This window comes from Odocoileus virginianus, chromosome 20, assembly GCF_023699985.2.
Source record: "Odocoileus virginianus isolate 20LAN1187 ecotype Illinois chromosome 20, Ovbor_1.2, whole genome shotgun sequence".
NCBI classification, from domain to species: Eukaryota; Metazoa; Chordata; class Mammalia; order Artiodactyla; family Cervidae; genus Odocoileus; species Odocoileus virginianus.
Window position 1 is genome coordinate 11050341 of NC_069693.1, and position 17576 is coordinate 11067916.

General features: G+C 52.5%; 2 protein-coding genes and 1 long non-coding RNA gene across 4 annotated transcripts; 2 read left to right on the top strand and 1 right to left on the bottom strand.

Moving 5' to 3' along the window:
- Positions 1-6080: 6080 nt before the first annotated feature.
- Positions 6081-11383, top strand: DMAC2 (distal membrane arm assembly component 2). 2 transcript variants are annotated; one of them, XM_020900343.2, is made up of 6 exons: positions 6084-6234; positions 7269-7465; positions 8597-8677; positions 9458-9594; positions 9699-9861; positions 10217-11383. In XM_020900343.2, the coding sequence occupies exons 1-6, from the start codon at positions 6172-6174 to the stop codon at positions 10395-10397; spliced, it is 822 nt and encodes a 273-aa protein (XP_020756002.2). In that variant the 5' UTR covers positions 6084-6171; the 3' UTR covers positions 10398-11383. The 2 variants fall into 2 exon arrangements, with proteins under 2 accessions (XP_070306917.1, XP_020756002.2); XM_070450816.1 differs by lacking the exon at positions 8597-8677 and having other exon boundaries at positions 6081-6234.
- Positions 11384-12142: 759 nt separating this feature from the next.
- LOC139029860 (uncharacterized) lies at positions 12143-15422 on the bottom strand. The gene is made up of 2 exons (XR_011482107.1): positions 13863-15422; positions 12143-12626 (listed from the first exon to the last, which is right to left on the bottom strand). It is a non-coding gene; the product is annotated as an uncharacterized lncRNA (long non-coding RNA).
- A 374-nt stretch (positions 15423-15796) lies between these two features.
- B3GNT8 (UDP-GlcNAc:betaGal beta-1,3-N-acetylglucosaminyltransferase 8) lies at positions 15797-17303 on the top strand. The gene has a single exon (XM_020900345.2). It carries the CDS (start codon positions 15970-15972, stop codon positions 17164-17166), a length of 1197 nt encoding a protein of 398 aa, XP_020756004.2. The 5' UTR covers positions 15797-15969; the 3' UTR covers positions 17167-17303.
- The last annotated feature ends 273 nt before the right edge of the window (positions 17304-17576 follow it).

Consider the following 17576-nt stretch of genomic DNA (forward strand, 5'->3'; position numbering starts at 1 on the left):
GAGTAAAGGGCAGTGGAGGGTGGGGGAGCACCCCCTGGCATCACAAAGTCCGTTCTCCACGGAGGATCAGCAGCTTCGTGTGTGGGGGAGGATGTGTGTGCGCGCGCGCGCGCGCGTATGTGTGTGTTTAAATTGAAGTGTAACATCAGGTCAGTTCACAGGGGTCCAACCTCAGCCCCTCTGGCCGGAGGTCAAACTCCACCCCTCCCTGCCGCTTCTCTGACGGACCCCTCACTTGTGAGCGGCTGCCCCGCCTCTTCTTGCCCCGCCCCTTCTGGGTCCCGCCTACTGCTCCTCCCCAACTCCCCCTGCAGCCCTCTCCTCCACTTGCTTCTATCTTCCCCTGGCTTGATCCTTGCCCGTCTTCTCCACTCTGGCCCTTGCAGGGCTTCCCAGCCCCTGTGCCTGAGGAACCAGCAGTGGCTTCCAGGAGAACAATCCCTCAGCCGGAGTGCCTTGGTGCCCAGGCTGCTGGCCCAGGCTGAGCAGCAGTTCTGCCAACCCTGGACTTGTCCACAGACATTATCACTAGCAATTCAGGCCCCGCCATGAACTGCAGCACATCAGGCTCCTCTGTCCTCTGTCCACACCAAACTACCTCCGGGAGTTTGCTGAAATTCATGTCCATTGAGTTGGTGATCGATCCCTGGGGTGGGGAGATACCCCGGAGAAGGGAATGGCAACCCACTCCACTATTCTTGCCTGGAGAATTCCATGAACAGAGAAGCCTGGTGTGCTAAAGTCCAGGGGGATCACAAAGAGTTGGACATGACTGAGCAACTAACATTTACTAATGCCAGTTACAGAACCTAGGCAGTGACTTACTGTACAAAATCATTCAACTTTTCTGTATATTTTCAAATTGTCCTATTAAAATGTTAGGAAGCTATGACGTTATTGGTCTCTGTCTCTTAGTGGAGGCAGTTGATTCCTTTGGGAAAGTTCATTGGTTGAGATTTTCAACCAATGGGAGTTGAGTCAGTGCTCATGACTGATGGGAGAGTGTAACAGAGCTTGATGAAGCCTTTCCCTCCAAAGATGTAGTTCTACTGCTGTAAGCAATGGAAACCTAACTCAAATTCATCTAGGCAGAAATGGGAATCTATTTTAGGAGCTTTGGGGCCGGCCAAGAGCAGACAGACATGCTGGATTCAGGCTTTAAATGATGTCTTTGTTGTTGTTCAGCTGCTCAATCAGGTCCAACTCTTTGTGATCCCATGGACTGCAGCACGCCAGGCTTCCCTCTCCTTCACCATCTCCCAGAGTTTGCTCAACTCATGTCCATTGAGTCAGTGATGCAATCCAACCATGTCATCCTCTGTCATCCCCTTCTCCTCCTGCCTTCAATCTTTCCCAGCATCAGGGTCTTTTCCAATGAGTTGGCTCTTCGCATCAGGTGGCCAAAGTATTGGAGCTTCAGCTTCAGCATCAGTCTTTCCAATGAATATTCAGGGTTGATTTCCTTTAGGATTGACTAGTTTGATCTCCTTGCTGTTCAAAGGACTCTCAAGTCTTCTCCAGCATCACAGTTTGAAGGTATCTGTTCTTCAGCACTTAGCCTGTTTTATTGTGATGATGTCTTTAGCAGCAGCAGTAGTTTAGTCACTAGGTCGTGTCTGACTCTTGCAACCCCATGGACAGTAGCCTGCCCTGCCAGGCTCCTCTGTCCTTGGGATTCTCCAGGCAAGAATACTGGAGTGGGACTCTGGTTTTCTCAATCTCTCTGCTCTCTTTGTCTCTTCTGTTGTCTGGCAGTATCCATGTGGTGGTAGGAGAGTTGCTGGAAGTCTCGTCTGTGGTAGACTGTATTATTTTCAAAATATTTTCTTCCCTCCCACTGCTCCTTTCCTTAGGAGAGGATTTTACTTCCCTCTTCCCCACTGATGAGCTTGGTTGTGCAACTTGTTTTGGCCCTGACTCCTGTTGGCCTTCTTTTGTACCCATAGGTTTCACTGGGTTCCAGGGACTGCTCTCTCCCTTTGACCCTTCAAGGATAAGAGTGTAACAGAGCCTCTCTGTGGCTAGTTTACAGGCATTTCACCATCCCTCATTGGATACCCCTCACTTTGTAAATAGTGCTATTATTAAACGGTCAGTTATCTTACTTGTGTGTGACTTACTTTTCTGCTGGGATCCTGACTGACACAGAATTCTATTGGATAGATCTACAACAGTTTTTTTTTTTTTTTTTTTTTTTTTTGGAGGGGCTTCCCTGGTGGCTCAGCAGTAAAGAATCCGCCTGGCAATGCAGGAGATGTGGGTTCAATCTCTGGGTGGGGAGGATCCCCTGGAGCAGGAAATGGCAACCCACTCCAGTATTCTTGCCTGGAAAATCCCTTGGACAGAGGAGCCTGGTGGGCTACATACAGTCCATGGAGTTGCAAAAGAGCTGGATACAACTTATTGACTAAACAGCAAAACCACCACCACCACAATTATCACTTGTATCTCATCCTCTACCACCTCCTTATTCTTTTGCCTTCCATCTTTCCTAGCACCAGGGTCTTTTCCAATGAGTTGGCTCTTCATATCAGGTGGCCAAAGTATTGGAACTTTAGCATCAGTCCTTTCAATGAATATTCAGGGTTGATTTCCTTTAGGATTGACTGGTTTGATCTCCCTGCTGCCCAAGGGACTCTCAAGAGTCTTCTCCAGCACCACAATTCAAAAGCATTAATTCTTAGGTGCTCAGCTTTCTTTATGGTCCAACTCTCATTTCGTACATGACTACCGGAAAAACAATAGCTTTGACTAGACAGACCTTCATCGGCAAAGTGATGTCTCTACTTTTTAATATGCTGTCTAAGTTTGTCATAGCTTTTCTACCCAAGAGCTAGTGTCTTTTAATTTCATGCCTGCAATCACCGTCCATAGTTAGCATCTAATATCTGTTAGGACTTCCCTGGCAGTCCAGTGGTTAAGAATTCACCTGCCAATGCAGGGGATACAAGTTTGATCCCTGGTCTCGGATGATCCCACACACCTTAGAGCAACTAACTCCCCGTGCCACAACTACTGAGTGTGCACACTCTAGAGCCTGTGCTCCACAACACGAGAATACACCTCAACAAGCCTGCACACCACAACAGAGTAGCTCCTCGCTTGTCACAACTAGAAAAAGCAAAGCCTGTGTGCAGCAACAAAGACCCACCACAGCCATAAATAAATGAATAAATACAATCTTAAAAAAGAAAATATAACTCAGACCATGGCATGCCTGTACAAATGGAATAAGGCACAGTCAATTTCTTGCCCACTTCTCTGACCTAGTCTCCCACACCTCTGTGCAAGCTGGTCCCAGCTCTGGGCCTTTGGACTGGTTGTTACCTCTGCCTGAAACACTTTTCCCCCAGGCCCTTGAATGGCTGTTTCCTTCTCATCCCTCACCTCCACTTAAAAGTCACCACTTCACAGAGGTCTTTACTGACGGCCCTGTGCCTCAGTCACTCCCTGTTATATGGCTTGTTTTTATTTGCCTCTTATCAAACACTGTCTGAAATTACCTTGCTTATTCATTTGTTTCTTAACCATCCTCTCACTGGCTGGAATATTGGCTCCATTCCAGTAAGAGCCTTGGTTCCACGGTAATCTCACAACTCAGAACAGTGCCTGCCACATGGTAGGGACTCAGTAAATACTTGTTGAATGAATGAATGAGTAATTCTATCCACAAGACTTCATAATGAATTTTCCCTTGAGATGGAGCCTTGAACTCTAAACTGAAATTGCCAACACATCACACTACTAGTTTTGAAATTCTGCCTCTATCCCTTACCTTGAAATCTAAGATCACCATCTATTTGACCTTTCCCTTCCCTGACCCTGCTTTAAAGAAAGATGCGGGCTTCCCTTGTGGCCAAGTGGATAAGAATCCACCTTGCAATGCAGGACACACCGGTTCAATCCCTGATCCAGGAGGACCCCACGTGCCTAGGAGCAACTAAACCCATGCACTGCAACTACTGAAGCCTGCTTGCCCTAGAGCCCATGACCACAACAAGAAGCCAAAGTGGGACCCAGAATGAGAAATGAGAAGCCCAAGGATGGAAAGCAGAGTAGCCCACGCTCTCCACAACTAGAGAAAGCCCACCCTCAGCAATGAAGACCCGGTACAGCCAAAAATAAATAAATATTTTTTAAAATAATAATTAAAAAATAAAGATATGGAGTTTCTCAGCGCATCTTTTTCTGTTCTGAGGAAGCATTAACAGTTAGTTAGACCTAGAGAAACAGGAAAGCTCACAGGGACTATGAGTGCTGTCAGAGAGAAGGAAGGTACTCCAACAGCCCTCTCTTAAGGGAAAGACTGTCGGGTCCCATTTTAAGGCCCATTGGAAAGGGAGGTCCAACAGACTGCTAAAGCCAAGAAGAGTAATAAGTGTGTGCTCCTTTAAGAAGTGTTATTTTAAAAAGTGGGGAAAAGACCTAAAGTCTCCAAAGAAGACATACAGATGGCTAACAAACACATGAAAAGATGCTCAACATCAGTCATTATTAGAGAAATGCAAATCAAAACCACACCAAGATATCACCTCACACGAGTCAGAATGGCCATTATCAAAAAGTCAACAAATAATAAATGCTGGAGAGGGTGTGGAGAAAAGGGAATGCTCTTGCACTGTTGGTGGGAATGTAAGTTGATACAGCCACTGTGGAAGACAGTATAGTGATTCCTTTAAAAACTAGAAATAAAACCGCCATATGACCCAGCAATCTCACTCCAAGGCAAATACCCTGAGGAAACCAGGGTTGAAAAAAACACATGTATCCCATTGTTCATTGCAGCACTATTTACAATAGCTAGAACATGGAAGCAACCTAGATGCCCATCGACAGATGAATGGATAAAGAAGTTGTACACATACACAATGGAATATTACTTGGCCATAAAAAGAACAATTTGAGTCAGTTCTGATGAGGTGGATGAACCTAGAACCTATTATACTGAGTGAAGTGAGTCAGAAAGTGAAAGATAAATATCATATTCTAACGCACATATACGGAATCTAGAAGAACGGTTCTGAAGAACTTATTTACAGGGCAACAATGGAGAAACAGACATAGAAAATAGACTTATGGGAATGGGGAGAGGGGAGGAGAGGGTGAGATGTATGGAAAGAGTTACATGTAGATTTATATTACCATGTGTAAAATAGATAGCCAACGGAGAATTTGCCATATGACTCAGGAAACTCAAACAGGGTCTCTGTATCAACCCAGAGGGATGGGATGGGGAGGGAGATTTGAGGGAGGTTCAAAAGGGAGGGGATACATATATACCTATGGCTGATTCATGTTAAGGTTTGACAGAATACAACAAAATTCTGTAAAGCAATTAACCTTCAATAAAAATGTAAATTTAAAAAAATGTTATTTGCTCAGTCATGTTCAACTCTTAGGAACTCCGTGGACGGTAGAAGACAATAGCCCTCTAGGCTCCTCTGTTATGGAATTCTCCAGGCAAGAATACTGGAATGGGTTGTCATCCCCTTCTCCAGGGGATCTCGCCGACCCAGGGATCAACCCCGAGTTTCCTGCATTGCAGGCGGATCCTTGTCTGAGCCACAACGGAAGCCCTTTAAGAGGATGGCTGGAAAGCGGAGGGGGCGTGGTCATAAGAGACCTGGTGGGTTGGATAAGATGAGCCCCTTCCGGTTACAGAGTCCTAGCAAGATGGCGGCGCCCAGGGCGGTAGGTGACCGAAGCTTTCAGAGCCCTCTAAGTTAGTGTCCGCTCTGCTGTCTCTGCCTTCAGGACCTCTCTCGGCGCCCAGCGGGCAAGGAGCGGGAAGGAGCCGGGGGCCTCTCCCGCTAAGCCTCGCTCTGGGCGCGGAGACTTGCGTCGGGGGCCGCAGGATCGGTGCGGGTCACAGGCAGCGGAGGAGAGAAACCAATTGGGAAGCAGGGCGTGCCGACTGAGAAAGTGCGCCAGACCAATCAGAGGGAGGGATCCGACGGGCGCGGGGAGTCTAGGGGCGGACGACAGTGGGACTTGCAAAGGATGAGGGTTTGGAAGAAATTGGCGGAAAAACTGAGGTTTGAGGTCCAGGAGTAGGAGACCAAAGGTGAGGGAAACTCATGGAATAGTTAGGAATTTTGATGGAAAACCCAAGAGGTGAATTTGGGAATTCCAAGGGAAAAGATCTAGGGGAAATTAAGGAGAGAATTTGCAATGTTGTGGAAAGAATTTAGGAAGAATTCGGCAAAATCAAGGAATGGACCTAGGAAAATTAAAGTAAGGTTGGGAGCTTAAAAGGAATTTTAAGGGAAAATAAGGATGTGGGCAAAACTATTGGGAGAATTTGGTTAAAGCAAAAAGAGAAACTGAGGCACTTTAAGAGAAAACTTTGGTGGGGTGGAACTTGAAGACAGTTTGGGAGCTTCAAGAGGTAAGTTAAGGATGGTTTGGAGAGAAATTAAGATTATATTTGGGAGCTTCCCTGGTAGCTCAGTGGTAAAGCACCCTAGACCCCATTTCTCAGCAACAGGAGAAGCCACAGCATCAGAAGCCTGCACGCTGGAATGGAAGAGTAGCCACCCCCCCCATCACAGCAACTAGAGAAAGTCTGCACAGCAATAAAGACTCAGTATAGCCCCCCCAAAAAAGTTACATTTGGGGGAAAGGAATGCCTTATTTAGGAAAACTCTGCTGGGAAGTGGATAAAATTAAGGGGAGAATTTGTAGTACATTAACAGTTCAGATAATAGAGGTTTGGTGAGAGACTAAGGGCTTGGAGGAAATTAGGGGGAGAATTTAGGAAAACCAGAAGACCCTTGAGCCAAATCAAAGATAATTTTTTTTGGCAGCGCTAGGTCTTGGTCGCTGCATGCAAGCTTTCTCCAGCTGTGACAAGCAGGGGCTACTTCAGCTGTGGTGCCCAGGCTTTTCACTGAGGTGGCTTGTCTTGCTGCGGAGCACAGGCTGTAGGTCAAGTGGGCTCAGTAGTTGTGGCACATGGGCTTAGTTGCTTCACAGCATGTAGGATCTTCCCAGACTGGGGATCGAACTCATGTCCCCTGCATTGGCAGGGAGATTCTTAATCACTGGACCACTAGGGAAGTCCCAAAGAGAATTTAAGATTGATTAAAGGAAAGAACTTGGGGAAACCCTGGGGAAATTTTGCAGATTCCAAAGAACTGGAAGTTCTTAGAAGAGAAATCAGCAGTGAAATGTTGAAGAGGGAAGATTTGGGAGCAAAACCAAGGGAATCTGGCTGTGTGTCTCGAAGGAGGCTCTGTGCTCAGCTCCTCCTCCCCTCTCCTCCCCAGTCCCTGAGCCTAGTGGCCCCGGTATGGAACAGGGGTGCCAGCGGCATCCGTGGCCTGAGCAAGGCAGTGGACCCGGAGGACAATCAGAGGAAAGGGAGGACGCTGCTCCAGTTCCTGACTGACCGCTTCTATGATGTGGAGGCTGTGAGGGAGTACCTTCTCCGGAAGCAGGTGTTGAAGGTGCAAAAGAAAAATCGGTGAGAACCCCTGGCCTGCCCAGCCCTGCTATCCAGGCCTCCCTGGTCTGCCCACCCTGCCCTTGCCACTCCAGGAAGCCCTAGGGCTTCCAATGTGAGCCTTGCCCAGGTGCCTCTTCATTTCCAGCCCACATGCTTATCAAACCCTCCAACTCATAGAGGCAATCCATTGCCTACTATATCCTCTTGGAAGTCTAGCTGGCACTTCAGACCTCACATGGCTAACAGCACACTTTGGTTTCCCCCTAAAACAGCCTTCTCACCCCCAGGCCTTCCCCATCCCGGTCAGTGGCACCACTGCCCATCTGTTGTTCAGACCACATTCTAAGGAGTTATCCCTGATTCTTGTCTTTGCTTCCCTTCCCTACACATCCAGTCCATCAGTGTCACCTTCTGCCTGTAGCCTGGTTGGAGCCCTCTTATTTTATGCTTGGATGACTGTAGTTGTCTCCTATCTGGTCACCTTTTGCCCCGTTATAGCCTACACAGCAGCCAGAGGACTCTTAAGAAAGGAAGATGGATAACATTACCATTTTGCTTAAAACCCTCTTGTGGTTTCCAACCGCAACTAGAACAAAAGCCAAATTCCAAGGCCGAAAATCTGGCCTCTTACTGAGCTTTGAGACCTCTACTTGGGACGCCCACTCACCTCTGCCAGCCTGGCATCCTTATTGCTTGTTCATCTTAATTCAGGCCTCTGAGCCTTTGCAACTGGCTTTTCCCTTGGCCAGGCAGACTCTGACCCTGACCTCTGCAATCCCTCTCTCATTCAACTCTCAAGTTTCACCTCGACCAACACGAAAACCAAATCACTCACCTCCATCCCCCATCCCGACCTGAGCCACACCTAGTCTGTTCCCTCAGTATTAACTTCATCACAGAATTGACTTGCCGGTTATCTGTTTCTCCTGTGAAATAACTCTGCAGGAGCAGGGACAATGATCTGCCTTGATCACCACTGTCCCCCAGTGCCCAGCACTTCAGAGGCCCTCGGTAAATATTTGCCATCTGGTTCAGTCTGCCTGCCCATCTCAATCCCGTGCTGTGGACTGTGACCCTCTCAGCAGCACCGGGGCTTGGCAAGGGGTGTGGTGCTTCAAGGCTCACCCTCGGCTACTCTTCTCCCGGCAGGTCTGTCACCTACATCAAGGAGCGATACGGCCCCTACGTCGCAGGGGCCTATTTCGTCTTGAAGCAGGGAGGCTCAGTCAAGTATGACGGCAAAGGTGTCAGAATGGTGGTGGGGTCGGGTGGGGAGGCGGGAGAGCTGCTTTCTAAACCTGGGGCTCCTCCGTCGGATAGGCTCATGTCAGTCTGACTGGCTTCCATGCACACCCTAGTCTCTGGCCCCTCCTGGCCGTGTGGCTGGGGACTTGTTCCTGAGCTTCAGTTTTGTCATCTGTAACATGGGATGGTGGTCATGTCTGACCTTCAAGGTGTGCTGTAAAGATTCAGAGACACTTCGCAGTCTGGACACTTGTCATGGGTCACAGGCCAACACAGCATGCGTGCTCGGTCAGCACTAGTGTGTCTTTTCTTTCTTCCTTCCCCCTCCTCCTCCTCTTGTTTTCCCCCTTTATATTCCTTCTGTTTTTAAAACACAGTTCACATAGGCTTCATCTAGCCTTCCTCTTGGTTCTGATTAAGATTTCACTTATTTTGAGCACTTCATCCAGCAGCCTCCTTAGAAATAGTGTACCTGTCTGTAAATATCTCAACATTCACCCATCTCTAAGGATCCTTGTCTCATAGCTCTTTTTTCTCATGTTGATATCCATAATCTCTTCGACCCTCAGCTTCCAGGTATGTAAAATTGGCCAAACACTCGATCTTTGATGAGGTTGTCAGGGGGCCCAATGAGACCAGACATGCAAAGCCCTTAGCACGGGGCCTGGTGTATAGTGAGCGCACCAGTTTCTCTGATATGGCGCTAGGAGTGTTATTAGGAGGTTGGAAGGTTGCGGGACCCTGCTGACACGCCCTCTCTCCCAGGTTTCGGGACAGGGAGTGGATGCGGGCGGATGAGCGTGGCCTCTCCTCTCTTGAGTTCCAGAAGCTCCAGGAGGTGCCCCTGGAGGCGGTGGATGCCAGTGGCTGTGCCATCAACTACCAAGGCCTGGACAACCTCTGTGAGTAGGGTGAGGCGGGAGGAGGTGGAGACAGGCCAGGCGCTGCCCGTTCGTGGTGGGCTCCAGACAGGCCCTGAGTGCCATCCGCCCTCTGCCCCCTGCAGTGGCCCTGAAGGAGCTCCAGTCCCTGTCACTGCGACGCTGTCCCCACCTGGATGACTGGTGTCTTGGCCGCCTCTACCAACTGGCCGACTCGCTGCAGGAGCTCTCGCTGGCTGGCTGCCCCCGCATCTCTGAACGGGGCCTCGCCTGCCTCCACCACCTCCAGTGAGAGGCTGGGCCCCAGACCAAGGGAGGGCATTCCCCCCATCCCTGCCTCCTGGACAGACCTAGAGCTGGTGGTGGGTCAGCATAGATGAGCTGCGCAGTGAACATCTGGGAGGGTGGGAGGACTCTTAGTCTTCCTGTCTTTTTGTATTAATGAAATCACAAGATATTTACACTGTTGTGGGACAGCAGGAGCCAGAGGTGTGCAGATCCACACAGTGGATCTCATGTACTTGAGCAAAGATTTTATTAGAAAGCTGGGGGTCATTGTGGGGGCAGGTACACCCCCCACACTCACACACAGACACCATCCTTATCCTTATATGTGACCCCCCTGCATCTTGCCTCCTCTCAGGAACCTCCGCAGGCTGGATATCTCCGACCTTCCTGCCGTGTCCAACCCGGGCCTCACTCAGATCTTGGTGGAGGAGATGCTGCCCCACTGTGAGGTTCTGGGGGCTGACTGGGCACAGGGCCTCAAGGTGGGGCCAGAGGAGCAGTCCCAGGATGCAGGCGGTAGCCCCATCCCCGCCTAGCCTTCGGCTCCTCCCCGTCGAGCTGGGTCTTGGCCAGGCTGTGCTGAGAGCCTAACAGCTCATCCTTCTGGCTTTGTTGGGCTCATTCAACAAATGAGGGGCTCGGGCTGGGGTGAGGGGAGGAGAGCCTGAGGTTGGGACATTTGTTCTCCGTCAGGATGCTCTGGCTGACTGCAGCCAGCCTGAAGCTCACAGCTCCTGTCAGCTTGTCAGGTAGCCCTCTCCACGTGCTTCTCTCCTTCCCAGTTTCAGGAGCCCCCTTCTCCAGCCTGGGGGAGGTAAGGGCCTCTGGCTGCAAGTAGCCCTGGGGAGTTGCACTCTTCCTTGTGGTTGCCCCACACCGTGCCCACTTCTCTGGCAAGAAACTTCTCTTGACTTGTCAAAGAGTCTTGTCGGATTATCCCACTTGCATATCCTGCCAGGGGGCACTGCTGGCATTCTACAGGGCTGGTTCTTCCCTATAGAGGACGACTCGGCTCACCGCGGGCTGCAGCATCCCTCATCCATACCCACTGCATGCGGGGAGTTCCACAGTGTTCCCCTTATTGAGTTATTGACGCTCAGCTCCAAATTCAGCTTTGTTTGCTCTGTGAAAATTGATCTGGGCCTTAGAAGTATTCTGCAGTATAACTGGCCTGATAAGGTTTGCCAGTAGAAGGAGCGAGAGATGTTCCTCAAGGGAGGGAAGGCTTTTGCTTTCTGGCTTTGCTCAGGGGTGCTTGCTCAGCTGCCCTGCAGCGCATGGTGGTGCAGGGCTCCCCACATCTGCTGAGGTGAATCAGGTGGTCAGCAGCTTCCCCTGGCGCCCTCCACCCCCCACTCTGCAGAGGACAGCCTCCACTGAGGTGTCTGTGAATGTCTCTCCACCACACCCCTGAAGGTGGATTTCCGCTAACTCCCAGGGCCCCTTACCAGTGAATCCCCCTCCTTACTTCACTTTGCTGTTAAAGTCATTGGTTCTCTATATTAAACTTTCCCTGTTCAAATTACCGTGTGGCTTTTCTCTCTAGACTGGATCCAGACTGATAAGAGCTTTGGCATCTGGAGTGTTCCCAGAGATAAATTCACAAAGACAGGATTTGGGGGTTGGTTTGTTCCGGCCTTTGGCTTAATTGCACTACTGAGCTCCTTGGCAGTGGGAAATGAGACATTAGAAATCCATGGCCTAAATGTCATCAAGAGGATGAATGGATAATGATGCCTTTGGCTTGAGTCCACTGCTGAGCTCCTTGGCAGTAGGAAATGAAACATTAGAAATCCATGGCCTAGATGCCATCAACAAGATGAACGGATAACAAAGATGTAGGGGGTATATGTGATACATGGTGGAATACTACTCAGCCATGAAAAAGAAGTAATGCCATTTGCAACAGCATGGATCGACTGGGAGATCATCATATTAAGTGAAGTAAGTCTGAGAGAAAAATATGATATCACTTATATGTAGAATTTTTTAAAAATGATACAAATGAACTTACAAACCAAAAACTCATAGACTTAAGAGAAAAACCTATGGCGACTAGGGGGAAGGAGAGGAGATAGTCTGGGAGTTTGGGATTGACATGCACATGCTGCTATATTTAAAATAGGGAGTTCCCTGGTGGTCCAGTGGTTAGGACTGTGCTTCCACTGCTGACGGCATGAAAGGTTGCTGCTGTGAGCTGTGTGTTTCACCAGGATTCGTGACCTCTGGAGGAGAGGATTTCAATCTGGGGTCAGAGATGAGGCTTGACTACTTGGGGAACTTTTTGTGTAACAAAGTTTTATTAGAGTATAGAGATAGAGAAACCTTCTGACGTGGACATCATAAGGGGACAGAAAGAGTGCCCCCTTGCTAGTTTTTAGCAAGGTGTTGTACATCTGTTAGAAAGCTATTAATCAGATATTAGAGACAGCTCAAGGCCGAGGGAGTTTCACCAGACCTCTCCCACAATAGACAGGATGGCATCCCCCAGCCATAAAACAATTGATAGAAATACTGGCTTGTTGAGCCATCATCAGCCCAAGGTTTGAGAAAAGAAAAAAAGTTAGGCTTGGGTGGAACCATTTTGAAGAAAGGCAAATTCTAAAGCAAATACATAGTTTAAAAAACATTTCCACAAGAAAAACATTGGTTAGCTCAAGGCAGGACGTCTGCCACTTGCAGTTTATTTCTTCCTGCTGCTTGGGAACCTCTGGCCTTCTTGCCTGTTACCCTCTCAGGCATAGGTTCAATCCCTGGCTGGGGAACTAAGAGGGGCCAAACAAATAAAAAATAGGCTAAATAACCTAATAACAAAGACCTTATGTATAACACAGCGAACTCTGCTCATGTTCTGTAATTATCTAAATGGGAAAAGAATTTGAAAAATAGATAACATGTACATGAATCACTTTACTGCACACCTGAAACTAACACTGTTAATCAACGATTGTTAGTCACTTAGTCATGTCCAACTCTGTGAACCCAAAGACTGTCGCTCACCAGGCTCCTCTGTCCATGGGATTCTCCAGGCAAGAATACTGGAGTGGGTTGCCATTTCCTCCTCCAGGGAATCTTCCCAACCCAGGGATCAAATGTACCATCTCCTGCCCTGGCAAGCAGGTTTTGTTTTTTGTTTTTTTTTAACCACTGAGCTATCTGGGAATACTCCAGTATAAAATAAAAAGTAAAAAAATAAAAATCCAAGGCATGCAGCAGCATCACAAAAATGTTATCGCCTGGGGTTGTGATGAGGTGCCAGTGAGGTGCCATGTGCCCTGGGGGGCCCTGTGGCTGCTGGGTGTGACACTGGCTGTAATGACAGCTCTAAAGATAGGGTTGGGCAGATTCCCTCAAGTGCCCAGCTCAGTCACCCCCTCGGAATTGACAAGCTCCCATGACAGCATTCCCCCCCACCCCCACCCCCGCCAAAGTTATTGCTCATAGATACTGCTGAAAATACAACACAGTGTTTAGGTCTGTGGGTTGCAGAGTTAGGACACTTGAACCCTCCAGTCTGGACAAGTTTCTTGTCTGGTGGAAGTGAGGGCACTGACTGGTACACGGTGGGATCCAGAAACCTGGATTCAGATCATCTGGTTGGACCCAGAGGAAACAGACGACCTTGAACCCCCGAGTTCCTGGAAGCCTTCCCTAACAATGTGGGGAGACCACCTGTGATCCTACACTTGAAAAACCCAGCCATGACCTCCCCTGGGGCAAATGCCTTGAAAGGGAGATCAGCTTTTCTTGACACTTACCACGAGCGCCCCCTGCTGTCACTAGACCCACAAGTGCCACAGGTCAAGCCTCAGCACGCTCCAGGGAGCAGGTGCTCACTGCGCCCCAGAAGGGAACAGCTCTTACACGGAAGGGCAAGACAAGCAGAGAGATGTACAGTCAACACTCAAGAAGCCGCACAGGAGTGGATTCTCGGATGTTAGGCCAGGGAGAGCAGACCTCACACCGCACGGAGCGAAGCTCACTGATAGAAGGGTACTTACTGGAGACTCTGGATATAAGGAGTTAGCTAGTGCAGCTGGTGTTGTCCTGACAGTTTTCTTGGTTGGCTGACTGGAACTTGGGACTCAACAGTGACCTACGGTGACTAAGGCGAGAAACCTGAACTGCCCAGGCATAAACTGGAGAGGGAGATCCAAAGACCTGGGGAGGCAGAAATGCAGGCTGGGGTCCACATTCTACCAGAAGGCACCTACCTCTTTAGTCACTCGACATCTGCCCTCACCTGTTACAGTCGCTGGATGGTTTCTCTCCTCACTGGAATGTCTGCGGACTAAGGCATACAGCAACCCAAACTCTCCGCCCTGCCCCTGGTCTGTGCTCTGGGAGTAGCTAGATGAGCCAAGAGTCGGGGGGCTAGACAGCCCCCCTGCCCAGCCTGGGGGTAAAAAGGCTTGCAGACCCCTTCCAGGGGCTCTCAGAGCCCTGCCCCAGCCCACTCTGGCTTTGACTCCATCAATAGTCCCCACCTTCTCCACACTCTCTTCCTCCATCTGGTCTCATGGGCTCCATTACTCAAACTGCTGTTGCTGACAGACAGGGCTCCTGCAGCGATTTGGACAGTTCCCAACCCAAGTCGGGGGTCAGGCCAAGCTCACCTTTGGGGGAGGGGGGTTCCCTCACTCTCACCCCAGGCTCCAGGAGGTCTTAGATGAGCCGGCCCCACCGGCCTGCCTCCCCAGACAGCTGTAGCAGCCCCAACAGCAGAGGCCCCTGGAGGGCAGGGCCATAAACACAGGCAGACACCCTCTGGTCCCGAGGGGGCCGGATGTGAGTGTTCCTGGAGTCACCGTGCAGCTGTAGGCGGGGCCGGCCCAGGGCTGGAGAGAGGGACCAGGAGGGACGGACTGCAGCCCTGCCGGGCATCCAAGGGAATGGAGGGGGTGCAGGGGTCAGCCCAGCTCCAGGGCTCCCGGTGCCCCCACCCATCACCCTTCACTGCCTCTGGCTTGGCTCCCCCTCCACCCACTCCCTCCCCAGCTCCTCCCCAGCTCCCTCTCGGCCTCTCCCTGGCTCTGGCTGTTCGCCCACTCCCGGCTCTCTGCTTCCACCCCGAGTCCCTCCACCTGCCTCTCCACATTCTCTCCCCACCCCTTCCCCCCGGGGCTCCCCTTATCTCCTGCGGCTCCACCTCTAGCCTCTCCTCTTGGCCTCCCTGAGCCTCTCTCTCCTCCCGCCCTGCCCCTGTGGTCTCCCCAGCTCTCTGCTTCCTCAGCCAATGTCTTCTCACTAGTCCTCTTCCCCCCTCCACCCTGACTCCTGGCAACACCCTCTGCTCTGGCAAGGCCCCCTGCCCTCTCAGCACATTCACCGCCCGCCTCCACCCCTGGCCTCAGGCTTGGCCACTTTAGGGCTCTGCCTCTCCCTGGGTCACTCTGACACTTTCCAGCCCCGGCTCAGCAGCCCTCAGCCTCACCCTCCCTGGGACTCTCTCAGAGGCCCCGGTCCTCCCCTCCCGGGCCTGCCGGCTCCCCTGCACCTTTCCCGCGGTCTCACCAGAAAACCAGCCCTGACACGCCCCAGCCCCATCCCTCAGGCCTGCCTCTCGCCCTCCCCCGCCCCCCTTCTCGCTCAGCCCCGCCCCAGCCCCTCCCGGCCCCTGGGGCCCTCCCCGCCCGAGGACTGGCTGGGCTGGGCCGGAGAACAACACCGGCACCTCCAGACCGCGGGCAGAGGACGGAGAGAGTTGGACCCAGGCCCAGGGCGCTGGAGTTGGCCGGAGCTGGCCCCAGAGGTAAGGAGGAGGGAGCAGTGCCTGGGGTGGGGGCTGTGGGGCGAGGACGCGATCCCTGTGATCCTGACTCCTGGTGAGGAGGGGAAGGGTGGGGCGGGAACGCGGAGCCCACGGTCTCTAGGAGGGTGGGGATGGGGACGGGAAGGCAGAAGGGGTCTGAGTGGCTGAGTGAAAAGAGCCAGGAGCTGGAATGGCAGTGGGGCGGGGGTTCGCCGGTCCAGGAAGACGGGCTTCGGGTGGTCGGTGGAGGGCTGGGTCAGGTTCTGGACCGCAGAAGCCTCACTGGAGCGGCCCGGCCCCCACGGCCTCTGTGTCTCTTCAGCAGCTCCCACCGCCGCCCCTCCCCGGGCCAGGTCATGCGCTGCCACAAGTGCCTTCTCTGCCTGTCAGCCCTGCTCACACTCCTGGGCCTCAAAGTGTACATCGAGTGGATGTCCGAGCCCCAGCTGGGCAAGGCCTATCCAGGACCCCGCAGCAGCCCGCCAGGCTCCACGCCAGCCAGCGCCGAGCCCACCCTGCCAGCCAACCTCTCAGTCCGTCTGGGCCAGACTGGCCCGCTGCCCTCGGCTTACTGGAACCAGCAGCAGTGGCGGCTGGGGACCCTGCCCGGAGTGAACAGCATAGAGGTAGGGGACTGTGGCGCTTGGGGGGCTGCCGCTGCAGCCGAGATCCCTGACTTCGCTTCCTACCCCGAGGACCTCCGCCGCTTCCTGCTGTGGGCCGCCTGTCGGAGCTTTCCACAGTGGCTGCCCGCAGGCGGCGGAGGCCAGGTGACCGGCTGTGGGGATCCCAGTAACGTCCCCTTCCTGCTGTTGGCTGTCAAGTCGGAACCAGGGCGCTTTGCGGAACGACAGGCCGTGAGGCAGACGTGGGGCGGGCCGGCCCCCAGGGTCCGGCTGCTCTTCCTCCTGGGGTCCCCGGTGGGCCAGGCGGGGCCGGATCTCAGTACCCTGGTGTCCTGGGAGAGCCGCCGCTACAGTGACCTGCTGCTCTGGGACTTCCTCGACGTCCCCTTCAACCAGACGCTCAAGGACTTGATGCTGCTGGCCTGGCTTGGCCGCCACTGCCCCGGCGTGAGCTTTGTCCTGCAGGCCCAGGACGACGCCTTCGTGCACACCCCTGCTCTACTGGACCACCTGCAGGGCCTGTCACCTGCCCGGGCCCGGGGCCTCTACCTGGGTGAGGTCTTCACCCAGGCCAAGCCCCTCCGGAAGCCCGGAGGACCCTTCTACGTGCCCGGGTCCTTCTTCGAGGGCAGCTACCCGGCCTACGCCAGCGGGGGTGGCTACGTGATCTCGGGGCGCTTGGCACCCTGGCTGCTGCAGGCGGCGGCCCGCGTGGCCCCCTTCCCCTTTGGCGACGTCTACACTGGCCTGTGCTTCCAAGCCCTGGGCCTGGCCCCCAGGACTCACAAAGGCTTCCTCACGGCCTGGCCGGCAGACCGCACTGCTGACCCCTGTGCCTTCCGAGACCTGCTGCTTGTGCGACCCCTCAGCCCTCAGGACAGCATCCGGCTCTGGAAACAGCTGCAGGACCCTGGGTTCCAGTGCTGAGCCCCGGGGGCGGAGGGGCGGGCAGGGCAGCCCCCGAGGGGTGAGGAAGGCGGTCCTGGAGTGGAGGCTGCTTGAGCCCCTCCTGGGCCTCATCTTTTTGCTTTTGAAACAAAATACGCGCGCTCCGCATTCTGAGACCTAGAGTCATCTCTCTTGTCTATCGGAACCTGGGGTAGTGTACAGAGCAAGGCTCGGCTGCCCCCACCCCTGGGCGAGGTCTGCTCTAATGGCTGAGCCATCATGCTGGACACCAGCTCTGACCCGTTCTTTGGGAGACCTGAGGTCATCTCTGGAGGACCCCACCCCCATGCTATTCACTGAAGCTGACCCTCCACCTTATGAAAGTCTCTGGAGGAAGACAACAGCTCAACAGTCGTGGCTGTACTCATCTCCAGTGGAGGAGCTAGAGG

Excerpts from the sequence above, each read along its gene's own strand:
- DMAC2 (XM_020900343.2), top strand. The coding sequence starts at position 6,172 with ATGTTGTGGAAAGAATTTAGGAAGAATTCGGCAAAATCAAGGAATGGA. Across the intron at positions 7,466-8,596 it reads AAGGTGCAAAAGAAAAATCG|GTCTGTCACCTACATCAAGG; the intron begins GTGAGAACCCCT and ends TTCTCCCGGCAG. Across the intron at positions 9,595-9,698 it reads CCAAGGCCTGGACAACCTCT|TGGCCCTGAAGGAGCTCCAG; the intron begins GTGAGTAGGGTG and ends TGCCCCCTGCAG.
- B3GNT8 (XM_020900345.2), top strand. The coding sequence starts at position 15,970 with ATGCGCTGCCACAAGTGCCTTCTCTGCCTGTCAGCCCTGCTCACACTC.